Consider the following 27,744-nt stretch of genomic DNA (forward strand, 5'->3'; position numbering starts at 1 on the left):
CCGGAAGCCGCTGGAAGACCCCCGTGCTGCTGTTTCCTCTGAGATCAGGAGGATGCCCTGATGCTCGTGTAGCTGCCGGGGCTGTCATTCTCCTCAGCCATTTAGAGACCCACTGGGATACGTAATTTAATGTTATTTCCGTTACTTAGTATTTACAGTTCTCTCCCTCTTTTTTTTTTCTTCCTCTTATGTGAACTTAAAATTTACGGGGATCCAGATCTTTATTTTTTCCTGGTCTTACTGAGGTTCCTATTCACACCGTGTTACTAGCAGATCTGAAATCTCCAGTGCTGGCCAGTCCCATGGAAAGTAATATCTTGAGCAACCACATAAGCTTTTTATCTGGTGTATTAACCATGGGATTATTACTACACTAAAGAAATGTGCCTCTCTTAATCCCAAGTTTAATGTGCTGGTGGGGTTTATTCTCCCATGAACAAGCTGGTTCAAGCAAGAAGTGAAAGAAGTGTCTTTACATCGTAGGTTGCAGATTGCGAGAAGAGGAATGCCAAATCACGTGAAAGCCGTAGCTTTTATATTTTTAAGCGATACTTGAATAAGATTTTAAATGAAGCTGGAAAACTTGGCCTTGTAAGTATTTGAACAATCATTAAAAGTTATTGTTATTAGTTAGTTACCAAGTATTGATTAACTATTGTGGCATACCTTAAATTTAAATTGAAATGAGGCGAACTGAATTGCAGAGTTAAAAAATGATAGAAGTGCGTGTGTGCATCCAGAACCACTCGTTAGCAGTGTTTGCGCGGGAGGGACAGTTGCCTTTTGATCCGTGAAGCGTCCAAGGGAAGACTGCGTGAATTCAGAGTGTGTATCTAAGCATCTGTGGTGGGATGCAGCTACCGTAATACCCTCTTCAGTTCACACTGATGGCTGTTGAACTTGAACGAGCCAGGCTTTGTGAGTCTGTTCGTCACGGACCTGTTACGCCTTTGTTTCAGGCGCTACCCCATTAACCCTCTAGGGACAGTAGCTCGTTAGAGATTGTGTGTAAGAATCACCTTATGACTTTCTATATTGTCTTCAGAGGGTTTTTTCTTTCTAGTCAGAGGTAGAAGAATAAATTTTAGCAATAAGCAAAATCTGAGGTTAACAAAGAACATTATACTTAGCAATGTAAAATTCCTTATTGCAGTATTTAATAGCTTCTGTCACCATCAGGGCACACAGAGCACATACGTTACTGTTACTTGTTTCCAAGGGGAGGTTCTGAAATGTTAACAACAGGTGAGATAACGCCCTTCGTTTTTTAGCATTTGCTGTGGAATGGAAAGAGTATAAACCAGCTGAACGCGTGTTGTATATAGTTCAGAGGAGTGAACCCAGAAGGTTGCAGCGTGCTCCCTGTCCCGTCTTGATGCTGCAGTCTGCTCTGAGAAGGCGCCGGAACACGATAAGGGTGTATAATCAGGGTTCTGCCCAGGAATACAGTGTGTCATATGTACTTCCATTTCCAAATAAGCAACTTTTAACCATTGTTTCACTTTGTTTTTAATTCAGCCTGAGGAAAACGTGGGCTACGTCCATTACGATGCTGAGATCATCCTTACAAAACAGACGTACTCGGAGATCCTCAGGTTTCTCCATGAGGAGACTTGGCAGTCGGGTGCTGTGGATGATGTGCTTAGTGATATTTTGATCAATTTTAAGCACCATGATTATAAAGCTTGGCACTGGAGATTTGAGGATGCTTTTGGAATTGATCTGTATAATATGTTTCTGGTAAGAGAAGAAAGATTGTTGTTTTGTTTTTTAATGGCTGTTTTCTGCAGTTCTTTGTGTGAGTCTCGTCAGTGAATGTGACCATCAGAACTCCCCATGTGAAGCAGTTCTTGCCATCGTACTTACCGTGGTTATTCTTTTTGTTTCTTGGTTGCTGAAGGTAGAGAAGATGCATTCACTTGCAGTAAGACTTTGAGTTTTTTCTTCCTGTGGTCATCTTTTCTTATTGTATCTTGGTGGGGTTTTTCTGGTACGCTGGCTTTTGCCTCCTCCTGTCTTGTCTGTGTTGTGTGACTCAGACTCTTGGTACTTTCTGATCACTTAAGCTGGCAATTGGTGCACTGTGAGTTTTCCAGATTTGTCTGTTGTTCGTTACAGGTATGTACTTGGGGCATAGCGTTGGAGAGGAGAGCGTGACTCTGAAAACGTCACATTCTCTAAAATTGCCATTAACAGTAAAGTACTAAGCTGAAGATGTCTAATAAGCTGAAGCTCTCTGAATGAATCCTTACAATTCAGAATACGCTGCTAACAGTTTATGCTGACACAGTCTTGAAAGTAGCCTGTCTAGTTTTGAGGGGCTCCCTGGAAGCCAAATGTGTCACAAGAAAGAAATGAGCAACTGCAGCATCAGGCTGTGAAAGGAATGACACTGCTAGTAATAACCACGGAGCTCTTCTGCCTCGCACCGCTCCGACGTGCTGGGAAAGCGAGGAAGAATTCTCTCCACTGTTGTGTGAAAATGACACTAGTAAAAACTAAAGTTGGATGTTCCTTCATGTGTACTGGCAGGAAGCTTGGAAAATTCCAAATCTGGATCGTAATTTTTTCCTGTTTTCTTTTTCAGCTACTCCTGTGCTTAGTGTGCATTGTAATTGTAATAGCTACAGAGCTCTGGACGCGTATTCACTGGTTTGTTCAGCTAAAACGGGTTTTATTAATAAGTTTTCTCATCAGTTTTGCATGGAATTGGCTTTACTTGTATAAGGTAAGTTAAGTTGTTCTGAAATCTTAATGGCTTTTAAGCTTCACATTTTACAGTTACAGAATTACAGGATCATTTAGGTTGGAAAAGACCTTGAAGATCATCCAGTCCAGCTGCAAACCTAACACAGCATGGGGCAGTTAAGGCCATTTAGTTGGTTTAGTTAACTTACACAAAGCAGTAACTGACCACGAAGCACGTACCAGGATGAATGTTTTATTTTGCGTGTAAACACCTGTATTAGGCTTAACGAACAAAAGAATCTCTGCCAACTTTCATCCGGCTGCAGAGGTGCGTGAAATTCATGAAGCGGCAGAACTGAGACTTCACTGTGTGGGCAAGGGAGACGTGATTCTGTCTAAAGCGGTTTGGTAGAAAAGTCTTATGAAAATACATTGTGGGGAGTTTTTTCTTCCTAAAGAATCTCTGCTGAAACTGATGTTACATGTGATAGACCAGAGATCAATGCTCCATTAGTGGTGATGAAGTGGCTGTCTTACAACGGCATTGGTTTTCGTGAGGAGGAATTTATGCTACTAGGTCATATCCCAACCACAAAATCTCGGTCCTCGCATCTTGCCATCAGAATTTAGCTGCAGCTTGTCAGGCCAGGAACAGCAGAGTGCCAGAGGGCAGGATGGCTCTGAACGTGAGCGGACTGCTGTGGGCAGGACTTGGGCTGAGTCAGCGAAGGATGTCGGAGTTTTTCAACATTATTTGACGTAATTTTTCTCAATTTGATTATCAGTTGCAAACTCTAAAGCAAAACTATAAAGAATCCAGGTGTTTGATAATGGGAGTTATTTAAAATATAAAAGAGAATGTGCTGGTGTTTTAATGAGTAATTGCATGGCAGCTGACGCTGGTTCTGATCCAGAAACATTTTAAGGAAACTAGATGTTGTTGGATTTCTTTTGCCCTGAGCTTGTATCTTGGAACATTGGTGTTTGCTCTTTTGGTACTGCAGCCTCCCTTTGGAGAGTAACTCAGAGGGGGCTGTCTTGGTAGATTTAACCCGCTCCCAGGACGTACTTAGAATTTAACTCTGTTAAATTGTTTAGGTAGCAGACTCTTCTTAATACAGATTTACCCGGGGAGTTCTCCCAGAGCAGCTCAGAGCAAACACCTGAGCTGAGGGGCAGTGCTGCGTGGAAGCAGGTGTTCTGTGCTCAGCACCAGCTCGTTTTACCTTTTACAAGTAATTCCTGTTCTCCTGCAGCTGGCCTTCGCTCAGCATCAAGCAGAAATTGCAAAAATGGGGCAGTTTGATAATGTCTGTACTGAGAAGTTGGACTGGAGGGAAAGTCTCATCGGTAAGTGCTTGTTTCATTGTTTTGTGGTAGTATTTAAGATCACAAACTGTTCAGTAATAGTATCTGAGAATTCTCTGATTTCTTCGTGGGTGGTACATTGAACTTTCTTCAGCAGCACGTGATTATGTGCTGTTGGCATTTTTCCATTCCACAGCTTTCTTTTCTAGGCCTTTGGAGGAGAGCTGATCCAAAACTCTGCTCAGAGCACGTCATGGTGTTACTGCTTTTCCTAATCACTTACCCCAGCTCCGCCCCCCCGGACTTTCAGTGCCATGTATTAAACATAGACAGGCAGCTGTCAAGAAAAACTGGCTTCTTCCTCTGCCAAGCCTACAATGGACTTCAGAAATCAGAGCTGTAACTACTTACTGTGGTGGTACTATTTTACAGAGAAAGCTGAACTGGTTTTTATTAGCTGTTACTTGTTTTCCAGTGCTACAACAGACAGATTAATGATGGCACCTCTTAATGAGGGCTTGTCATGGTCTTCCCTTTGTAATTTATTGGTAGTGATTGCTTTGTTTATGTCAAATTTCAATCAAACTACAGAAACTCTGATGTCAAAAATTACTCGTTCATAACTTAAAAGTTCTCTTAAGGAGTAAGACTTTCTTACCTAGCAAGCAAACTAGACATTTTTGATCTACTTGCAGCCTTGCAGACGAGTAATAACACTCAGAATTGTTTCTGTTTCATTAGCTGTGGATAAAAACTGTGCTACGTAATAGTTCCCACAGACAAGACTTAGGTTTCTTCTATTCTTCTAGGGACTAGATTTATCTAGTCAAGAAAATCCTCTTTACTAAACATTTCTTCTCTCCAGCCTTCCCTCTCCATGACTGGATGAATACACTGCCAAGCTAGTCTCAGATTTTTAAAATAAATCTGAGCTTTGAACCAGATCTAGAAGAGTTCTCTTCCGTATATAATTGAAACGCTACTTTCTGTATTACTTCTGTGTCATAAAATATATATATTTTTAGTAGTAAAAATATGTCTCTGTTTTGACTACAGAATGGCTCAGAAGTAAATGGACGTTTCAGGATGATCCCTGTCAGAAGTACTATGAAACTTTACTAGTAAATCCTGTTTTGCTGGTTCCACCAACAAAGGTATAAGCCGAGTCTAAAGAGACTGTTTACGTTTATGTTTGTCATCAGTGACTGCACTTTTTTTTATTTTTCCAGGCATTGGCGATTACTTTCACCAACTTTGTAACTGAACCTTTGAAGCACGTAGGACAAGGTATTGGAGAGTTCATCAAAGCACTTATGAAGGAGATACCGTTTATTCTGCAGGTTCCAGTGCTAATTATGATGGCTCTGGCTCTCCTGGTTTGTATCTGTTTATCTTATATTTAAAAGCTTGGTTTTATTTTTGATACATTAAACTTCAGTATATTTAAGTATTATTATCTATCATATAATTTATTATTGTACTACTGAACAGGTTTCTTAGCACAGCTGAAATTATTTCTACACGGGAATTTTCTTTTCTTGACAAAATACAGACCAGTTGTTAGCAATTAATATAGGTTAGGTTTGTCTTTAAACCACACCTCTCCCCAGGTGGGATAAAACCAGCATTTTAAGACTCTGTGACAGTTTATTGCAGCGTAGTTCCCATTTCTTCGTGTCCTTACACAGTGATACATGCAGTTGGCATTTTGTACACAGAAGCATTGAGTTAGAGCCTTCAGCATCTTTACTGTGGCTCCAAAGACAAAGTCCGTGCAGTCTGGCAGTTCCTGCAGTGGGGTCAGGCTGCAGAAAGCTTGTTTTACTGTAGTTGTTCTGATCACCTGAGTTTTTCTGTCAGTGTTTATCAGACGGGGGACTTTGAATTCTGTGTGAAAACCATCAGCTGCAAGAATTTGGCATTTTGTTCTTTTTTCCCCCCCCCAGGCTTTCTGCTATGGTGCAGGATCATCAGTGTCTGTGTTAAGATACTTAACACCTTCTCAGAAGAAAAGTCTTCCTCCACCCGACAGTCAACAGGAGAAAGTAGCCGTGGGGCCATATGACGGGAGTAAATCAGATGGCTATTATTTGCAGAAGCTTCCTTACGTCTATAGAGGGCCTTATGACAGAGTAGATGCTCCTGTGAGACCAGGAAATGGCAGCAGAAGTCCTGACATCATGCACACAAGTGATGAGCCAGACACGCAAGTAGAAGAGTCTCACAAAGCAGAACCTGGTGTATGTTAGTCCTGGGATTAAATTCAGTAGATTTCAATGTCATCTGCTAGAACATGATTAAACAACAAGCTTAACCCAGATCCTGGGGAGAGAGGAGTTAAGGAAGCACCTGTTTCCCTATACACCTGTATCCCCTCTGTACTTTGGTAGAAGTGCCTTGGGCATGTTTTGGTCTTGAAAAATACTGTGCAGTGGCTAACTGGCAGGAAACTACCGAATTAAAACTCTCTACGGTAAAGACTTATGTAAATAACTAACTTCTGTTTGGAGACAGCAGTACTTCATCAGCCTGGGCAATAGACTGTCCGCCTAGAAGGGGGGGGGGGAAAGTGCAGTGCTGCTTTTTCTGTAAACTACAGAAAATTAACCAGACTTACACTCTAGATGATTGTGCTTATTTACATGTGCTGTTTCCCTGGGGGAAAAAAGGTACCAGTTACGCTTTCGGGGAGTTCTGCCTGTTGCGCTGAAATGCACCTGAAGCAAAAGATGCCGTCACTTTGGATTGCTTGATTAATAGCTGCTTATTAATTTTTACAGAATAGATTGCACACTGAGTGTGAAGGTTGTAGACTAGAAACTATCACAGCTGAAAACTTTGCAGAAGAACATACACTTGAGCAGCAGAAGCAGGAGACAGGCAAAGCAGGGCGAGAGACTGGAGAAAACTCTGATCCTAATGAAAACCAAGAAGGGAAAAGTTCTACAGTGGGACCCCATGAAGAGAAGAAAAAGAACAGTTCACAGCCCTCACAGGAAGGAGACGAAGGAAGCCCAAGCTCTGCTGTAAGTTGTGCCTAATCTTTAGTAGTCACATTCTTGCTAGTGCCACTTTGGTTCTCAGGTATAGAAGAGAGAACAGCAGGCAGCTGAGGCGAACTTGTCTGTGGTCAGAGCGTTTCATGCGTAGCTCTGAGGCGGGGCTTTTAAATACTGAGAGACTGGGAGTACATACTATTGCCAGAGTTTGAAATAAATAAATGTGTTAAGTAAAGTAAGATAGTGCAGCTGTAATTGGCCAAGAAAGCAGCCTTGTTTGACATGCAGTTTGTGTAGTTAGTTTTGAATAAAACTGGATACTCCGGTGGGAAAGCACTGATGCGCTGGGACCTGGCAAACACAGGCATAGTCAGGTAACTAACTGTCAGACAGCCTGGAGAAAGTTGCTGATACTCGTGTACGTCACATAAGACGAATTGCAGCTCAACTAGAAGTCTCCAGCCTGTCTTTGGTTTTATGTTATGTTCTTTGAAATCAGTCTTAAGTAGAATTGCTGCTTGTCAGCTCAATTCTAGGACAGCTTGATGATTTTCTTCTAGTGCAGTGGAGTGAGAGGCTGATGATGTAGCACATGTTTTTTTTAGGGCAATTCAAAGCTGAACAGGGAATAGGAAGCACTAAGGATTGAAGATCAGCACGATAAACTGGTGGTGACACGTGGTTTTGGAAGAATATTCTCTTTTCTCCTTAAAAGCAGAAAGAGGACAGTTTCAGCAGAAAGCAGTTTTCAGTGCTGAAAAAGCTGCAAGAAAATGTTTGCAAAACTTTCACTAACGGTAAAATAGCTTGCCTTATGTGGAGCCCGTGTCTAGTTAGTCCTACAATGCTGTTTTATGCTGACGTCATTAACTGTAGAATCTTCTCTCGGGATATAACATTTCCATTAAAAATTGACATCCCTTCATTTATAAACACCTGAAGTGAACAGTTTGCCACCTTTGGTGTTAAGATCAGTGGCTTCCAACTCAAGGCGCCTACACTTGAAACAACACGCAGCCCGCGGGGTTCCCAAGAACTGCCTCTGCGCAGGTATCTGCTGAGGGGAGACACGAAGGTACAGCTGTTGTACCCCAAACTGCCGCAGGATAGCACGTCCGTGGCGAGACCAGGAGGAGTAGCTGAGGTCAGGTAACAGATGGCGTACGCGCGTTTGCTGTTCCTAACATTCTGCGTTCGCCTGGTGCAGACGTTACCTTGTGTCCATGGTGGTCGATGCCAAGTACCTGCCAGCCCTGTGATTCCCTGGAGCACAGACTGTTGCTGGTGCAGACGCGTACCACGCAATCTAGAGAGCGGCTGTTACTTACAGACAAGTCTAGCTTAAAAAACTCTGCTGATCGTAAAACTGTGCTGAGTAACGCAGGACACGCTTAACCAAATAATACCAAAAAACCCCAGCACGTTACGAAAAGACTTTTTTTATTAAACAAAATTAAAACTAGGGTTTGATTTTATTTTTTTAACTTTTTAATATAAAAATGATTGCAGAAACACAGTTTGGAAGAAACAAAGACAGACTAAGAAGGTCTGAAGCTATTTCTCAGCTTATCTTTTTTTTTAATTTTTAAAAAAAGTATAAAAGAAATCCGGACGTTCTTCCAGGGAGGTACAAATCAGAAAAAAGAAAAATCAAGTTTTCTTTAAAAAGAACAAACAACATACAAATTTAGGTCTCGCACTAGATGGCGACATCCGCAACGAGAATACCTTGACAGGGGACAAGTTCCTAGTGGAGTTTATAGACTAGAGGCAGTTAAGAGAGAGATGCCGTAACTGGTATCTTGGGGACTGCTGAAAGCAGCTGCCAGCTGCAGAGAGCAGCAGCAGCTCTAGCTACTGCTCCCAAGAGTGATGCTGCTATCGATGCCAAAACTTCTTAGAAAGGGGACAAAGCAGCTAACTGCAGTCTGCTGTGAAAAGGCATCTACGCGTAGTCCAGCAAACAACAACCACACCTAAGCTAGTACTGTACAGTATGCGCCTGTTTGTTTCTTCAGCTAGAACTGGGACCTTTTATAGCTGAGGGTAAATGGACTCGCTGTTCATCCATTCGCTTGGCTTGTGATCGTAAAATCAGGCTGAAGAAATCCTCATCTGGTACAGTTGGTCCTTTTGCGGAGGCTGGAGGAGCACATCTTTGATCATCCAGTCTGGAACCCTACAGAAAGACCAGGCAACAAAGCTGCATGGTTACAGGAACATGGATAATAAAATAAGTGAACGCTATAAGTGAAAAATTACCAAAACCTCTTCTTTTCAGATTTAAAGCTATTACAAGCATTTAATTTGTAAGTTTTGTTTGAAGTTGAACGTCTCAAATGGAATTAGTAAGTTAGAGTGCAAGTGTAGCTGGCATGGCTCCTCCGAACCAGCTGTCCGCAGGTATCTGAAAATAAAATCCCCATTTAGTTCTTGTTCTTACTGCAGAATGTCCGGAGGAAGAGATTTCGCATTAGTACGTGGTATTTTGAGTCTCGTACACAGAGAAGAGGGCTGTCTGCTTTCCTTACGCAGGGAGTTAAAAATGGCCACGCTGCTCTCAGATTTGGAATGGCCATATTGACCGTTTTCCTCCAGCCTCAAGAGTCCGGTACATCTTAATCACAGCATTACAGAGCAGTTCCCTAACAGCCCTGGGAGAGTTTCCCCCCTCCTTTCACACAGCCACCCCCTCCTGGTGAGATGTTACAGGCATCGGCCTGTTGCACTAGTCTGGCCGTGGACTGCAGCCAGCCACAGCGGCTCCTTCGCTTGCGCTGGAACGAGTGTTTCTCAGCAGCACCAGGCTGCTGCCGGGCTGGCTGCAGGGAAAGCATGGCTTCAGCCTGGGGTGCACCTTGGACAGAGCCACCCCGGGGCCAGGAAGTCTCAAAAGGCAGCCACCCTTTTCTGTTTAATGCAGTAACACACGTAATGAGTGATGGGGATTAAAATTTTGCTTTCCTTTCTCAATAACCACAATCAGTCATTGGGTTACGTTTGCTATGTGACACATGAAGACAAATCCGCCACATTAATCTCTCGATTCTTTGCTTCATGTGAGGCAGTAAACAGATGAGGTGATAAAACAGCACGCGACACTCAGCAGGTCGATGAACACTGTCCTACAGCCTCAGTTCCAGGTGCCGCTTCCTACCCGCGCTAACATACTTCCTTACCTTTGGAACACTCCCTGTCTCGATCTTTGCAGTTTGAGATCCTTACCAACCCATCAGGTAAAACACCAAGAGTTGTGCTTAAATTATGTTTAGTCTAACTGGTATATATCCATGCTCCGATGGACAGTCAGACACTCACCTGGCTACTGCTATGAACTGTTATTTAAGTGTAACAGAACGGGCGTGAGGATCACTGACTATCACCACTGACGCGGCAGTGACGAATCCTTCCATTAAGTGAGGATTCCTGGTATATCCGGTGCCCTCCTAAGAAGCCAGATGACTGAAACACCTTTTCTTAAAATAATTTTACGTACTCCTTTTAATAGCCTCACTTGTTCTCCTTCACTGTTACTTTAGCTTGTAGCACTGTAGCATGTTACTTCAGTTGGTTAACACGGTACAAATACCAAAATTACACTTACTAGACACTGGATAAGTTGAAAAAAAATCAAAATGAGAAAGAGAAATTAAAAACAAAGTAACAAAAAATCTTGAGGAAAAAATTTTTTGTTCTCTTTTTGTTCTTCCTTATCCGCTAAATCAGTCTGTATCTTAAAACACGTGATGAACAGGGTGGCTTATCTGAAGAACCTAAATAGCAGATGCACAAATCAGATCCCCAGAGACTCAGACTCTGAAGGTCTGAGGTAAGAAACTTGGTAAGAAACTTACCTGGCATTTTATCAGTATATCAAAGAAGTCATCGTCCAGTTCTCTGTTGCTGCTGGCCATGAGGTGACCCAGGACTGACTGGCTGTTGTGCTGATTAAGACGAAGTCCGGGCAGATTTCCAAAGCTGGCACGTTGGTCATCCAGCCGGCGGCTCTGCGAGCTGGCAAGTAGGTCTAGGAATTCATCTGTGTGGGGTGAGACCACGGAAGTAGAAAAGGCTGAGGAGGAGGAAGAAAAGTTAGGCTAGAAATAAATTCCTTTCCACAGTAAGTTTAAAGTGCTACTTGGCAGGAACTAAAGCCAGATACAGATTTTACTTTTAAAAAAATTACATTTTCTTATTGGTTTAGGTGGAGTAGAGGATGTTGCCACTGAAGCAGCTGAGAATCTGTTCTTCTCCTGGAAGTAGCATCTCTGATCATCCATCCTGTTGCTCTGGAATCGACTCAGCAGATCAAAGAACCCTTCATCTGCCATTGTGTCTCGACTGTTTTTCTGAAGAAGAGAGAAGAGTCAGGGGTGTTCTGAACTGCAGAATGCGGAAAACAAGGAACAGTGCACTGCCCTTTCATTCCAGGAATAGGTTTGGTGTTTGCATAGCTGAAATACATCTTAAAAACTCCGTTAGCCATCCATGCCTATAGAGAAGAGGTTTATGGTTCGAGGAGTTGCTAATAACATGGCAGGCGTTTTTGGAAGGTAAAATACATTTCAAATGTTTCATTCTCTGAAACAGAAAGCAGCAGTATTCTGATCAGGGAGCTGCTGCTCCTCAGCCGTCAATCCACCAAGACCCCAAATGCCCGTGAAAGAACAAAGCAAGAACAGCAGTGAGTAGTTTCTGTTGTCTCCTCAGGTCTAGCAGTCGTCTCTGGTCTCGATCAAATGACTCAGTTCTTTTATTTTTACCTGACTTCTGTCACGAGTGTAATAAACTAAAGTATCTCCCACTGTCTGAATCAGAAAAACTGTTTTTTTAAGTTTGGAGAAGCAGTGGCTAGAAGAGACTAGGAATTAAATAAATAAGCCAGCTGAGCTGTAACTTTAGACAATCCACCAGGAAAAAAATGTTCCAGTAGCAGGAAAAGCTTAAAGCTGGCAGCACCCGAGACAGCTGTAGAGTGGCAGATTCCACAGCGTTTCACAGAGCCACGGTACGTAAATCAGGTGCAACTGAAAGGGACAGCTGCAGGAATGGGCTCTCCGTAATGTTGCTCGAAGAGCAGGAGAGGCTCTGATCTCCACAGCTCGCCAGACCTACCCTCTGGGAGTTTGGAAGTCGATGATCAATAGAATTACTGGCATCCTGCAAAACTTTGGAAGCGGTGCCGTTTTTGTACTTTTTGCCTTTTAGTCGATTTACAAAATGCAGTTTTGCTGAAGGTTTGGCAGCCAGTGGTTTCTGTTTAGCAAGAATCTCACTGTTCCAGTTCTGAACCTAAGAAAACAAGAGTCATGGAATTAAGCCTTCTGATTTTAATTACCTGTCCTGTTACCTCTTACTTGCTGCTGCTTTTCCTCCCCAGATTAAAGCGGCTTTTACATTATTTAGTTTACCCAACCATGAGGATGTGAAAACTTAGATTTTTGTTTCTACTACGTGACCTGCGACTGTTGAGCTCTTGTTAGGTGAAGGAGGTTAGTACTGTTACTGGTCAGTCTGGTAACGAAGGGCAGTGTGACACCTGGCTGGTGACTGACTATAACGTGGTCAGGAACTCTATTTAATCACACGTGCTGACGTTTTGAGTGCTGACTGCAGTGCTGGAAGCATAGTTTGAGGTGAAGGCTCAAATTCAGGCACATAATTGAGAAGAAGAAGAATAATTCTGAAAAGCCCACAGTTTTACAAAGCATTAGAGCAAAACAAACCCTTTCACAAACACAGATACTCAGCCAGTATCTGAGGTCCTTGACATACACAAAATTCCCAGGAAAGGAAGAGGGAGGAGAATGCAGAAGAGCAAACAGGAATAACCACCTCATTTCCCTGAAGAGCAGCACGAGCAGCTTTATCGATGACAGATTTGCCCTAAATTACCTTCTAAAATAAACAGAATTATCCACAAGTTCAACAGCTTTATCTACAGCTGACAAACTCTTACAATAACTGAATAAACCCCCCTTTTTTTTGTCATGATTCAACATCAGAAATAGTGAACATTCACCAGCCTTTCAGCCCCGCTGCCTGCCCTAATGCATTGCCCTTTGAAGGCTTATTTAAGATCAGCACAAGCATTCCGGCTCTGCGAAGATGGCACCTGTACAACCAAACCACCATGCTACTCTCATATCTTTTTCTAAATATCAAAGACAGACATTTATGGAACAAATTTTCAGACTCTACTAAACTAGTATCTTGGAAAAAGCCCTTTGTAAGAGCTAAGCTGCAATACTGGGCTAATACTGTATTAAAAAATCCATGAGACATTTTAGTATAAATAAGGCACAGACTCTCTGTCTCAGGCTGCGTATTTTAAAAGATAGATACCACAGATAAACAGATCCAGAGAGTAAGAGAATACAGCTGATAGTGGCCAAAAGCTCGCGTGGTTCCCTGCAGAGGAATGGCCCTGGACTAAATGCACAGTCTTTTTAAATCAGTGCACCCGGAGGCTCTAAAGCCTCAGTGCTGACTGACTGCAGCTGTACCAGCTGTCCAGGTGTAAGCTTGGAGAGTTCGTTTCCTGTTTGATAACACAGCGGCGGCTTCGCGCACTTGAAGGGATGGGAATTGGATAGCCCGGTGTGGAGGGAAGAACAGAATTGCAGCCTGCCACAGGAGTCATTTCTGTAGAACTGCCAGCCTGCTCCTTAAAAGCGGAGAGAATTTGCAGGAAATCTCCCCGAGATTGATACAAGGATTTAAACTGGGAACTCCCAGCTCCAAGGCAGTTCTCTGAGCTGCAGGGGAAGTCAGTTAGTTACTCTACTGCTCTGTGACCCAGTCCCAGCATTTCTGGAATAGCATGCTTACTCAGATGGATATCGAAGCTCCTAGTGGCCTGCAAGTTGGTTAAAATCCCAAAGTGGAAAACACAGCATTTAAGTGCCTATAAAATGACTGTAACCAAAGGGAAAAAAATGTTCAGAACAGCTGAGCTAGAGCTTAGGAATTTTACTGTGACTCACTTCCATGCTGCACCCTCAAACCGTTTCCAAAGAGAGGACAGGAATCCCTTTGATGTGCACTACAGCACCCTATTCTTTCTTACTTGTGCGGGGAATAAAGCGAGCTTTCCACAAGCCATTAGGTATGTCAGAAAGATGCTGACTGTTCCTACATGACAAAAGTATTATTTGTTAGAATTGTTAGACCTGCTTTTACCTAACTTAAGATCAACTAAATTAAAAATGGCATGCAAGTGACACATCAACGTTCTGCTGAGTTCTGTCAAAGTTGTTAAGCATAAAACTTCTAACTATTCATGACTGCTGAAGTTAAAAGCATGTCACTGCAATCCCACTTGAGGAACAGAACGAAGTGCGTGCCCAACCTTTTCTGGTGTTAATTTCATCAGTTCCATGTTCTCCATGCTGTGGCGGCGTCCTGCTCTCGGTCTGGTACCTTCAAGAGAGTCAAGTTCATCTTTTTATCATTAAGATTTATGGTGTCCCTTTCAAAGCTGAGGCAGTACTCATCTCAAGGTCCAAGGTACAGCAATGCTGAGTTCCAAAATGATGCAGTTAAATACACATATTATACATAAATAAATAATCATCTCTAGTAAAAGCAGCCTTCAGAACCACACCGATCTAACCCAGGCAAGTTGCCTTGATGGGACACAGAGAAGGACTGCAGATCTTTGAACAGAAGAACATCATATGAACTGGGCTCTACTCGAACCCCCAGTGTCGCTAAGATGGTAGAAGGAAAAAAAAGACATTATTTGGCAGCAAATGGATGATAAAATCTCCCACTTTAAAAAAAAGGGGGAAGGAACAGTTAGAAACATCAGGTGGAGAAACTAAGCCGTAACCTGTGATTCACAGTGTAAGCCGTCTAGAAAAGGAGGAGCGATGTTAGAAAGCATTGCGGAAATAGGCACATCCGTACCGTTCAGACTGTGCTCTGCCACCTGGCTTTCGGACATCACGGAGTTGTTTGTGCTGTAGCTTAACCCGAGAACCATCTGAAGATCTGAGAGATTCAGTCTAGCAGTGAGCTCCCCACTTCTGTCTCCTACCTGCAACCAAATAAAATACGCAGTTCTGTTATCCATAACGAAGAAAACACGGATGCCAATATAAAGCCAACCCTGTCCCCTACATTCCTGGGGGAAAAAGGCTGAAAGCAGAGACTCATCTTTTAATGAAGTACCTAACAAAGCCCCAAATAACCTCTGCTAGGCTATTAACTTGAATTATGTGCTGCCGTTATCGGAGCTAGCTGCACTGAGACACGTCTGAAATAATTTGGGATCCACTGTCTCAGAAATCAACCAAAACCCTTTTCGTCATTCAAAAGCACGTGCATGAACACACCTCCGTGAAGTCACTGCACAAGAGAGAGCAAAAACCAGCAGCCAGCCTATGCAGAGGGTGAAAATCATACCTCTCTTGAAATCTCCAGGTGCCTTTCTGCAAAATGCATAGCTTGGTCATGATTTCCCAGAGCGGTGTGTGCGTTCCCTAAGCTCCAGCATGCTCTGCCTTCACCAATTCTGCACAAAATGAGACGCATTTTCAATTACACCGTTTCTCACTGAACACCAGGGGTCAGGTTTTCTTAATACTGCCACAGAGAGGGCCCTCATCAGAAATCGCTCCCAGCACACTGGGTATTGTATTTAAAGGAGTGTGATCTGGGTATGACCACAAATGTGAGCAAATCTAATCAAAATTTTAGTTTTTATGCTCACTGCAAGCTTAAGTCACTCAGTTTTGCAGGCACGGAACAGTTCATAACCTACTCTGCTTTTCCTTAGATTGCACGCCTGGTGGTTCTTCCTAGAACCTGCTTACTGCCTTAGAAGAAGTGCATTTAAAAGATACGAAAAATTTTAGTTGCACCTAATTTATAAAAAAAGGCCTTAGAAATCATGATTATAAAGTAAGTATTACTTGCTACTATATTGTTGTCCTTTCCGCATCCATATTCTTTATCTGGGAAAAGCAGATGAATTCTTGTGAAGGTATGCAAAATTATTATCATGAGGTCATGGAAAAGAACGGTCTGCCTTTCTTTTCCTTAATTTACAAAGATGCTGCGGACAGAAGATGATGCAGAGACAGTCCTCCATCAATCCCGCTTTCGGCTTGGACTCACAAGCTGCAATACTTTGATGAGTATTTTTTTCCCCACAGGAAAAGTGGGACCCAGCATTGTAAGGAATTCACAGTAACTCATCTGTCACATACAGAACAATTACAGCAGAGTTAGAGGCAACAGCACTTGGTTTAAGTGTCGTACATGCGTTAAACTGTCTCTTAGGGCTTACTTATCGCTTAATTCCTGCGCGATCACGAGGTGTTTCAAATGATAATCAATTGCTTTTTCATAGTCTTGCAGCAAGGTGTACGTGTTCCCCAGGCTGTAGCAGGCCTGGGCTTCCACAGCTCTGTCTTTAAGCTGCCGAGCCAGCTGTAACGTCCTCCTGAAAGAAAGGGGTGGTCACCTCAAAAAACCACTATAAGGAATTTTAAAGTGTACCTGCACAACTAAAAATCAATTATACAAATTAAACTGATGAGGACAGCAGGCTGGCAAATCAGCTGCTAATAAACTACCATCTTGTAAACTCTTTTTAAGTGTTTGTCCTCCATTCCCCTCCCCTGTAACCTATTTCCGTTTGCTTTACTAGAGAGCAGACTGATCCTTCAAACAGTATCTTCTGATCTTCGTTCGCTGCGTATCAATAATTTATAGCGGTTTTCCTGACAGTGTGCACTTGAAACATCTTCCTACCAGCAATACAAAAAATGCTGTATGTTCTCCATCAACGTGAGCAAGACAGACCTGTAGCCACCAAGCCAGCCTGCCCTGCCGGGTAAGAAGAATTCGAGTGCTAAGAGGAGTCTGCTCTGTCCTGAGGCTTTTTTTCCCTTCCCAGAAGAACAGGTAAGCTCTGAAATCCACACAAGGTGCTAACAACGCCTAGACCGTGTCTTTGCTGAGCTTGTCTTTTCCTAAGCTACAGCCAGAACGGCTTAGTGGTGCAGCGATCAGCAAGCGTCTCAACTGAAAACACAAACTTCACAGCGTGAAACCAGGCTGACGTGCACCACCTGTCCCAGCTGGTGAGTCTGGGGAGACAGCTGCTGTCTCAGGGGTGCTGAAGTTCCTCACATCGCTCCAGAACTCACCGAGACAGGAGTGCCTGGTTTACAATAGAGGGGAGTAAATGCCTGTCAACAGACGGCTGAGAAGAATCTAAAGAAAAAAAAACTGAAAGAATTAAAGAGATTTATGCTGTCTCACCCTTAAACAACTAGGAAGAATGTTATGGTCACTAAACAAATGCAGCTCTTTTCCAAGTCTGTTTTGAAGAGGTGGCTGTTCTCCAGTGAGCTGAAGTACCAGGCACAACAACAGCGAACTGTACAATAACTTATAAATATAATTTACATTTATAAAGTATAAGCAGTCCACTAACTTGTAGTATTCAGAAGCGGTTTCAAATTCACCCAGGAATATATAGGCGTTTCCAAGATTGCTGTACGCTCTTCTTTCCGCTGATCTGTCACCAAATTCTTTTGCAATTAGGAGACGCTTAAAAATATGAAATATGTTTACTCAGTTTTGGACTTTGCAGCATACGTTTGCCCACAGAAATGCACGCTCACAGCTTTCCCACCGCGCATCTCTCTTCTTTAGCCAACAACGCCTGAAAAGAACAGCCAACCTGAAGCTGTGCCATTAAGATTTAACACCTGCAATAAAAACCTTGCCACAAGATCGAACACAATACATGTCCTTCAGACGACGAGCAGCCGGTGACGCTCCGCTAGAACAGAATGCCGTACGTGCACGGTGCCGCACCTGTTCGTGGGCTAAAACCGCACTCCTGAAGTTGCCCAGAAGATAGTGCGTGTTTCCCAGATTTCCAAAGGCACGTCCTTGTGCTGCTCTATCGCCCAGCTCTGTCACTATCGTCAGGTTTTCCCTGTTCCAGGAGAAGTGGAAGAATAGTGACTTTTAAGGTTTTTTTTAACTCTCAGTCATTTAAATAATACAATTTTTTTTAAAATCATTTATAGAAAGGAAACGGTAGAGTTACTCTGCTCTGGCCTATTTTACTGGCCTTTATGTAGCCATAAATCTTCCACGGAGCAGGAAACATTTCCTGTGAGACACTGACCCGAACTGCGTTCTTACTCAAGCTGGTGTGCTCGCCTCTGTTACAGAGCTACATTACACACGAGTATACCGAGGCGCTCGTGCTGTCTTGGTCTGGTTCGAAGAGTACTTCTGAATTCTAACATAAGGGAAGGACTTACCAGGCAGTAAGAGGTACACTAAAAATGAGGGCGTAACAAAACACCAATGCACTCTCCAGTTAAAAGGGAAAAAACCCGCGGCTGTTCTAAATAGAAGCGTGCCACAGTTAGTTCCTGACACCACAGATCTCCCAGCCTTCGGAAGAACCAGATAGCCACAGCCTCTCAGTCCCCACCGCTTCACGCTGTGACTTACTCGTAATAATTTGCAGCTTTCTGTAAAGCATTTTTCACATCATCTGGCAGTTCCCCTGGATCATGAGTCCCAGCACTAGCTACATTTTTCCCTTTAGAATGATAAACGTTTCCCAGATTATACAGTGCTCGTGCTTCTCCAACCTAAACCAAAAGTAAAATAAGGCTTTACAATTCTGTGCTTCAAAGTCTTGTGTCACAACAACTATTAGTACGGTCCACAGATGGGTAAAAATGTTTGTTAACTAGTTGTCAACACACGTTCTCCCCACTCTGAGCATGTTCTGATCACCCACCCTACACCCACCCAGTCACATCCCTCAATCAAATTATTTTGCATATACTTCCTTCTGAGGTGCAAGATACATAATAATTCTTGAGGACAGTTACCATTAAAAATTAAATTAAAAAAACAACCACAAAACAGGAGAGCATTCATTACTCCGGATCTATAGTCTTCAGGTGCAAACAACTACCTTAAAACTAACAGGTTCTTACTGTCTGACAGAAATAATTTAATACTCAGCATTCACGTCCCTCAGAAAGGTGGCACGTTTGTTACCGATCCAGCAAGGGTTCAGTAATACGTATGAGCAGTTTACTTCCAGATTCCTCAGCAGTTCTTACCTTATCATTAAGCTCTCTGGAGATATCCAGATGTCTCTGGCAACAAACAATAGCTTCTTCAAAATTCCCAAGTACCTTCAAGGTGTTGCCCAGATTCCCACTAGCTTTTGCTTCTCCCAGCAAATCTCCAATCGTCCTAAAATTGCAGAAATAAAGCACCCAGTAAATAGTGTATAATTTGAAACCAAGCAGACGACGAATGTACGGTAAAGCATCAGAAGAATTTATGAAAAGAGATGGCAGCCACATGAACGCGTATGTGTTCGGTTCGTTTTCTGTCTGCAGTGCACTCACACACACACTGCTCCATCTGTGGTTACAGACGTTTCATGGTGGTGGTGCGGTTTGTGCAACCGCTAGTATTCACGGTATTGATCATCTGCTGAACATTTAAAAAAAAAGTCACTTCTTTTAGGAAGAGAACAGAGAGAAAATTCTGAATGATTATTAGAAACAGATTTTACTGTTCCTGCATTTGACCTGTCTAACAGTGTTGTTCACAAAACATAGTGGTCTCCCACAAAGCTCAGAGCTCCTAAATACTACGTTCCTTGATTCTAAATGAGACTAAGGCAAAAGGCCACCACCGAACCACTCAAACTGCAGCACCTGGGCAACAACACAACAAGTTCCCACAAGGCTACAGCACGTGAGCAGGTTATGGCAGGAGCAAGAACAGATTTGTGTCAAAACCGGGGTTAAGTACATTAGGTTCCTGTGTCTTTTACTGGATCTATACCAAGTCTTTAAAAGACCGATGCATAAATAGCGTATGGAATGCCTGGAGGATTTAGATTTCACATCCTACATCACGGGTTTTACACGGAGGAAACGTTAGTTCCAGTTAACAAAACAGCCAGCTTAACATTCTGGAGAACCAGGGAGAGTGAGTTTTAGAAACAGGAAAGGGTAAAGAAAGGGGGGATTTAAAGCCACCTGTTAGTTATCCACAGACCTGGTGAGGCCTCAGTCAGTACTAGGATTACGGTGCAGACTAAGTACTAGCTCCCGGGTTAAAGGGCAGTCAAGTTACCTGCCGGAGCCGTGGCCCCTGTCACCACCCACGCACTATCCGGTAGCAGTAGCAGGGTTTGGTAGGACAATGAACAGGCGACTGCTCATCCCTACGAGACCGGGGTGCAATGGAGAACATGGTTAAAGACACACACGAGATTACCTTGCAAGAGTTAAATCATGGTGATGGTATTCCAAGGCCTTTGCATATTCGTGTAAGTAGAAATAGGCATTGCCTAACTGGCTGTAAATAGCACTGAGGGTCTTTAAATCTTCAGTTCCAACCTGGACAGCTGCTTCAAAGAAAGATACACCTGCTCGGCAATCTCCTGCTTTACACAGGCGCTCCCCTTCCAAAGCCAGCTCCAGGCAGGACGCCTCCATCCTGCACAGTTTAAGTAAAAAGAAAACCAGTCACTCCAGCTGTCGCACTTTATCCAGTAACCTGCGTTCTGAAGAGGTTATTTCACCCCGCGGGTCTGTGTTTAGGTCAGAGGCAGCACCACAGTACAAGCAATGAGCTGGTACTGTAACACTGCAGAGACTAGTGCTGAAATGGAAACGGCAACTTCAGCGAGGAGCAAACGTAACAGTGGAACAAACAGCTTCAAAATCTTTTTTCCCTTTCTTTCTAAGTCCCAGGGATGAGATCCAAATGCTGCTTTGTCCATATAGAGCACCTGTAGGACTCAAAACGGCAGTTTTCACCGTCTAGATGATTTCAGAAAAGTAACCTAAAGATCAAGCTATTCCTGGCAAACAGTGGTTTTGAAAAACATTGGCACTTTTATTTCTAGATTGATGCCATAGTTACCTGCTAAATGTTGCATTAAAAAAAAAAAAAAATCAAATACTCCTGTGTGTGTGTATGCCAGACCATGACTGTTTTTCCCAAAGTTGTTCCTCATGTAATTCAAATACTGTTTGGCACTTCAGCATTTCCTATAGTGGCACTTCTATGAAAATTCTCAGAAAAAAGATCTAGATCGACTTAACAACAAAATGTATGTCAGTTCAGTTTACTTTACCTTCAGAAGCCCCTGGAATGTTTTTGATTTTTATGTGCACGTAGTTGTGTAGTTATACAGGTACCGAATACTGCAAGCAGTCAGGAAGATACTCCTGAATGAATTTACAGCGCAATTCGCATTTTGAACAATGAAGCTGTTGGAGAACTGCAGCTGCCAAAAAACACTCGTATCTATTTTTGCTACTGTGAATTCAGGTGTACAAAGGTAACAATGCGGTAAGTGCTAAGGATTATACACAAACATTTCCTGCTTTCCAGTCCCGAGGTGTGAGGGAGGCTGGGCAGAGGAGGATGCAGAGGAGACTTCAGGGTCTTGATCTTGCAGCGATACGGTTCTCTAGCTTTCTCAAGACACATGCATTTTTAAAAGTTCACCATACGACTTTTGAGAGATTTTTCAAAAAGAAAACTCAGTAAGAGACATTCTGTCAGCGTTTAAAACATGTGCGTTAGTACTGCCAAACAGTGGACATCAACTTCACAGATTCGTACACTGTTTTGAATTTTTCAAGATGGATTACACAGAAAGTGTGAGGTCCTGCACTCCGGAACAGAACGTTTTCCATCACTAAAGACATCCTTGTTACATCACCATTTGATATTTACCTGGTTGTAAGCATAAACCATTTAGAATTCCGCTGCTGGAACTGTTTCCCTCCACATGCACAGATCAGTAACAGCAACAATCAAATGCTTGCCGTTCCAGTTATTTTAACGGCAACACCAGCAGACAGCTGCTTTGACAAGACAGACTGATGACTATAACGTACCTGCAAGGTTTACATTTCTCCATTTGTCTACATCAGAAGAAAATAGGGTCTACGACATTCTACTCAAACCTGAGCAAGGAAAATTCACGGCTTTCAAGACAACTAGAAGAATCTCCATCATAAGTAAAAGAAGCAACAAAACAAAACAGTACCATACCTGCTGGTCTTCGACATTCCACAACTTAAACACAACGAGATGACAGACATATTTGACTTTTGCAATTAAAAATACTGTATGCTTGGTAGTGGGTAAAGACGAGGACAGCAAATAGTAACTCAGGCACGAAGTTCTTCCCAGGCCCAACGTCTCGGGTTGGATATCCATAACACAAGCAGTGTTCTTAGGTTTGGAAACTCTGCTCAGAGAAGTTAAAGCATTCCTGTCTGCTAGAACACACCGCCTGGTGTGTTTACTACATTGTGCATGTGTTGAATGGAAGACAGAAAAAGGCAGAAATTATTAAGTCCAGTTAAGTACAGGCAGAAATGATTACACCATCAGCAACCGAAGGTTTAAGACTTACAACACTTCATTAGGTAATCTTAATCCTATCCAGAGAGGTGCTCTCCGGGCACCTCATGTTAACTGACATGTCCAATTAAAGTGACGGCTAGAAAATATGGGGCTCCTTAGTGCCAAGATTTAGACCATTATACAATCGCATTCATTTCTTTAGATTTTTAGCTTGGACGGCTAAAGAGGGTAAAGCTTCCAGCAGAATGTGTATGTGACATAGCAACAGTCGAAACGCTATACTGGACTCCAGTTTTGTAGGTGAATTTATCCTCTTTAAAAAAAAAATCATTTTTTGATTTGCAATTGTGATGCATCAGCTGCCCAACATATGAAGCCAAGACACAGTTCAAAGGCAGGAAGACAGTATCAGAGCGTGCCATGGCCGGGTGACTCTCCTGACACATGGTGCCCATTTCACGCTGTGCCACAGACTGCCCAGCCCAAGGCAGCATTACCATTTCATGAAGGAACTTGCAGTCTTTCGACTTTGCAAGCCCAGACTTACCACCACTTATAAAAATTAAAGATTTGGGGTTTTTCATACCTAAGGTTTATACCCTGGCTGATGAAAATCAGCTGTTACTGCAAGGTATTTAGATTCAACCAGAATTACAGGAAGTAAATGAGAGTGGGAATTAGTGTTTGCATGAGTAAAAAAGAACCCAAAATTTAACACCACTGGAGTGCAGCTCTACAAAGGTTGTGTTAACAGGTTGCTACAAACTGTACAGCAAATTAAAGCTAGAATTCCATTTGGATCCATTCTTACTGACCTTCTACAATTTCAAAGTCTAAATAAGCTATAAAAAAAAAAAAAAGACAATCACAGAGAAAATAAACTCAATATTTCTGCAGTTGCCTGTATCTAATGTTAGGAATTTATTTACATTAGAGCCATGAAATCACTTAGTTATTTTTAAAGTTTGCTAGGCTTATCCATCAAATACCAAAACTGGACTCAGAGGAAGTTCGTTCTTGTTTTGTTTTGGCCTCCATTACTTAAAGGACTGTTATGAAAATTAACAGTTTCTTTCTTTTTTTCCCCCCTTAAAGATTTACAGAGGTGTTCACCAGTCTGAAAAGCATCATCACCTCTTCAGAATGTTCTCAGACTGTCACCACTAATGGTTAAATAGCTTGTCAGCAGACTCGCAGGGCTGGGTTATCAATGTTTTAGGAAGTCATTAAATAGTTACGAGAAGAATATGAAATTATGTTCCCTGTTCCCAGGGCTGCATTGAATTACTTCTTTATTCAACACCCAACGGCTAAACAAAAGACACATTGAATCTGCAGAGGCAAGAGGAGGACGAGGCCCATTCATCTGCATACTTCTAATGGAATTCTGTTCCTGCTACACAGGATAATGTTCTTCCAATATTACTGTGGAAGTACTCGTACAGGTCTTCGTTTTGTTACTCCCTTACAGATAGTTGCCCGGACCTGTTCTCTGAAAGGCTGGCACCTCCTGAATAATTTCTCATTTGTAAAACTACCTCATCCTTATCTGTCCCTCCAAGCTCTTCATCTTGCCTGGCTCCCTTTTCTTTTTTTGTCCCCTTTTCTTCTTTTTTCCTGCTTATTCTTCTCTGATCTTCTTTACATTCTCTTTTGAACCTCTACACTTACAAGACTATAAACCCTTTGCACATGCTTCCTCCCTAGCCTCCTTGGGGTTTTCTCCCATTTTGGAGCCTTCCGTTCTTCAGCTGTTCTCATCTTACAATAAAGAACAGAAAACTGACAAGAAATAAGGCACCAGAAGAAGGCGGGAAGACTCATCAGTTACTACCATCTCTAAACACAATTGATTTAGTTTTACTCCACTGCAATTCCCACTAAGAGGATATTTTTGCTACTGAGGGGGAATGGGGCTGCCATAACATTGGCCATGAAACATGTACACATAACACCTAGACGCATAAAAAAACACCTCACCTACTACATCTCTCTGATTCAGCACGTGAAATTACTAAAGCCGCAGCATCCTGTAACAAAGATCACGTCCCGCTGCTGACTCCTGCCCTTACTCTTGGTTTCTGTACGTAATGCAGAAACACACCGCACTGACCCCTGCCAGCAAATTAACTACCCCTCCACCGCAACACTGCCTTTAGTCAAACAACGTTTGATGGCAAACTCAGAAACAACGCGACACACAGAGACACTAAGAAACTGCACTCCTCAAGTCTGGGTTATTTTGGGTTCTTTTGCTTCAGCCAAGATAAAAGCAGTGGCAAGGTTCTGGTGTATGAATTTAGCAGGCCAAGACAATTTTTACTCTATCGATCACTTATCAGTCCCATTTATTAACTTCAGTGTTTTATTTTCAGTCACTAAATATCGTAATAATAGAAAACAGTTTCCTTCCACAAGCATAAGCAGTTTTATAGCTGCTAAAGCGATCCTGGTCGGCTACAGCGGGGCAAAGAAACGGCCTGCACAGAAGGAAACAGACCTGCAGTAGAGCCCTTCCGTAGGAGTGGGCCACCAGCTTTTCTTAAACGTCAGTTCTACTGGAATACCAGTGGGAAGCAAAAAGCAATCTGAGGGCCAAACGAGCCTGGAATACCTGTAGGTAAAAAAATCTTAAATACCGATCAGTCACACCACCACCACCAGTAATTATGACCTACTCTTTCCTGCATTAAATTTTAAATTACAGCCAAATAAAATCTTTCCAAACCATAGCTATTAAATCCTCCTCAGATTCCAGTTCAATATACTGAATTAATCTGCAGTTTCTCTAAGTTTTAGAAAAGTTTAATATTTTAAAAAAATGAAAAGGATTATGCCTTGATGTTTAAATGTTCATCAGATAACAGTTCTTATAGAAAGGTTTAATAAGGCCATTAATATTTTTGTGTTTAATCAGTGTCATTCAAGCCTGTACTGAAATACAACATAAAGCAGCAAGACATTTTGCGCTGACTGTGCTTGCCAAATTTTCTGAAGTTATTTTTGGCCAGTCAGTTTAAACCAGGCACGTGGCCGTGCCGCTTTCTTCCTCCATTGACTTCTATAATAGCACCCCAAACAGCTCCTGCTTTGACTGAAGAGTGAGCAAGTGTCTTCTAGAGTTGTCTGCAGAGGTCCAAGAGCCTCAGCAACAGTGTGGGTGAACATACTGCAGGAACACTGGGATTTAGATATATTCCAGACACACTTAGCACCGATGAAAAATCACGCTCTCACACTTAGGGATTCCTGCCGCCATATAAAGATTTGAGCAAAATAAAGAGAGCAGAGAGTAAATTACAGTTTATTTACTAACCTTCTCCTTACTGTCCATGAAAAACCTCCTCCCGCTGACTGCACTGCTAACCAGAAATAACCCTGTGCTTGCATGAAACGGAAGAGAAGACCTATCTGAGAGCAATCTAATGCTATGAAAATGTTTTCAGAGTTAATTTTAAGCCAGAGCACGTGCTGTCTTACAAATAAGGGTAGTGCTTTGTTCCTGTTAGCTAGGAAAGAAAAGGCCTCCAAAGCAAGGATGACCAGGGCAGAGGGTGGGGAGAGCACACATCAAGAATCACACTTCTTATTTGTTTTTAAAACAATCACTCCAGTGTTCCAGTGTCCCTTCCTATCGAACGAGCAGCAAGATTTACCCTTCCAACCACCACCCATCCCAGTACCACGCACCACACAATGCTGCTGTTGTTCAGGTTCATTAGAGCGAGCCTGCAGTGCCAACATGTTGTCCCATGGCTGTAAAGGGGATTCCAGAAGAGAAGTGACGACAGCTCTCAGAGGGCAATCACAGGTCCTCTCAACTTGCAATAACAGTACTTTCTTAGTCCAAGGTATGAAAGCAGTTTCTATCAATCAAATCTCTTTAATATAAGCAAGGAAAACACTACTCTAGGTGACAGCACACCTAAAAATTAAGCATTCACAGAAGCAATAATGGGACAAGTACAGAGAACTTTAGCAGAACAATACTCGACAACATGCAGATGCAGTCCGAAAGCTGAAAGAAGCGAGAGAAGGTATTACCATGCAGGGATCATACTTCATATTGTTCTATCAGAAATACAAAGAAATACAGACAACCAAAATTCTGCAACCACAGACAGTTCCAATACTACACGACTGCGTAATTATGTGGATACAATCAAACAAAAGTGAATTTTCATAGTTCAAAAATTGAGAAAAGCAGAAGTTATTTTAGCTTTCAGTTTAAATAGCACTAGTAACAGTGATACCAAAACTGTTTGTTTAGTTTTCTATTATCCATAGCACTCATCTATCCATACTAAAATGAATACAGTCTTACCTGTATCGCACATGAAAGGACCGATCTTCACGCATGCTTATCAAAACATTACTTTCCTCCATTGAGTTGCATTATCAGTAGAGAAAATAGTACTGTTCTGTGGTAGGGTAAGTACTTTACTACGGAGAACTGTTGTCAGAACACCATTCCAGTTAGTATATTAATAAGCTGGAGTAAAGATATCCTAAGCCTCTGTTGAAAAACTCTTCTTTATTACTAAGGTAAGGAGGTCACTGCCAGACACATCTTAAACCTTCAGAAACGTGTTCACGTTCTTTCATCTGTGGCCCTTTAAGCTCCATTCAGCTGCGTTTCTGCAAAGGGAACACAAGATGCTTGGCTTGAAGTCTCACAGTCAGTTAATAGCTCACAACCATTTGCAGCTGATGTCAAAGCACAAGGCTACTCCTACCAAGCAGGAAGCGTCAATCAAGAGCTTAAAGCCAGAGCCAAAGCCTCCTACATAGACACGGCAATTCCTGTAGGCAAGCGAGAAAGCAAAGAAGGTTTAACGTAAATCAAGGCCCTCTTTCCTATTGGAAGCTTTGAGTAATTTACCCTTGTCAGTATTCTTTGACCTCAAGCAGTTCCAAGCAAACAGCTTAAAGGCTGAAAGCTACAGAACGAAAGGCACAATGTAAAACATATCACAAACTGCTTTGCACATCAACAGCGCGGCTGAAACCCTGGTAGCCGAAGTCCCACAGCAGTCAGAACTTGCTGGCACAATCCCATCGGGAGATCACCCATTCTGGAGGTCATCCCACTGGGAACGTTATGGGCACGGAAGCCAGCAGAGGTTTAAGCTCTATTCTCTTTCCCCTCCCCACTCCCAGAAGGAAAGGGAGGGGTATGGGGTTCTGGGTTTGTTGGTTTTTGGTTTAACACTGGCTTCACATTCCAAAATGCTGCAGCATTGTCATAAGAGCTCCAAACTGCTTCAAAGGGCTCGCAGCAGCCAGCACTTAGACATGTTTAGACTGGCAGGGAAAAGATTAACAGAAAAGAAACTCTGTTCAA

General features: G+C 42.5%; 2 protein-coding genes across 2 annotated transcripts in view; one reads left to right on the top strand and one right to left on the bottom strand.

Annotated features, from left to right (window-relative positions):
* CLCC1 (chloride channel CLIC-like 1) overlaps positions 1 to 8,254 on the top strand; it is a 10,510-nt gene extending 2,256 nt beyond the window's left edge. The window contains exons 3-12 of the mRNA XM_010145398.1: positions 484 to 591; positions 1,519 to 1,740; positions 2,588 to 2,728; positions 3,945 to 4,038; positions 5,053 to 5,150; positions 5,226 to 5,372; positions 5,943 to 6,236; positions 6,777 to 7,022; positions 7,966 to 8,144; positions 8,203 to 8,254. Coding sequence (XP_010143700.1) covers positions 484 to 591; positions 1,519 to 1,740; positions 2,588 to 2,728; positions 3,945 to 4,038; positions 5,053 to 5,150; positions 5,226 to 5,372; positions 5,943 to 6,236; positions 6,777 to 7,022; positions 7,966 to 8,144; positions 8,203 to 8,254 — 1,581 coding nt within the window. The remainder of the gene's footprint in view (positions 1 to 483; positions 592 to 1,518; positions 1,741 to 2,587; positions 2,729 to 3,944; positions 4,039 to 5,052; positions 5,151 to 5,225; positions 5,373 to 5,942; positions 6,237 to 6,776; positions 7,023 to 7,965; positions 8,145 to 8,202) is intronic.
* A 496-nt stretch (positions 8,255 to 8,750) lies between these two features.
* On the bottom strand, positions 8,751 to 27,037 carry GPSM2 (G-protein signaling modulator 2). The gene is made up of 14 exons (XM_010145397.1): positions 26,725 to 27,037; positions 20,289 to 20,510; positions 19,112 to 19,247; positions 18,486 to 18,628; positions 17,832 to 17,955; positions 17,446 to 17,561; positions 16,291 to 16,446; positions 15,405 to 15,513; positions 14,907 to 15,036; positions 14,347 to 14,417; positions 12,111 to 12,287; positions 11,182 to 11,344; positions 10,850 to 11,067; positions 8,751 to 9,174 (listed from the first exon to the last, which is right to left on the bottom strand). The coding sequence occupies exons 1-14, from the start codon at positions 26,784 to 26,786 to the stop codon at positions 9,010 to 9,012; spliced, it is 1,992 nt and encodes a 663-aa protein (XP_010143699.1). The 5' UTR covers positions 26,787 to 27,037; the 3' UTR covers positions 8,751 to 9,009.
* Between the last annotated feature and the right edge of the window lie 707 nt (positions 27,038 to 27,744).

The sequence above is a fragment of the Buceros rhinoceros genome, unplaced genomic scaffold (genome assembly GCF_000710305.1).
Source record: "Buceros rhinoceros silvestris isolate BGI_N320 unplaced genomic scaffold, ASM71030v1 scaffold15461, whole genome shotgun sequence".
NCBI classification, from domain to species: Eukaryota; Metazoa; Chordata; class Aves; order Bucerotiformes; family Bucerotidae; genus Buceros; species Buceros rhinoceros.

Coding starts and splice junctions, on each gene's coding strand:
- GPSM2 (XM_010145397.1), bottom strand. CDS start 26,786: ATGGAGGAAAGTAATGTTTTGATAAGCATGCGTGAAGATCGGTCCTTT. Junction 14,418..14,906: donor GGCAGAGCACAGTCTGAACG/GTACGGATGTGC, acceptor ACTCTCTTGAAG/GTACCAGACCGAGAGCAGGA. Junction 12,288..14,346: donor TGAAATTAACACCAGAAAAG/GTTGGGCACGCA, acceptor TTGTTTTCTTAG/GTTCAGAACTGGAACAGTGA.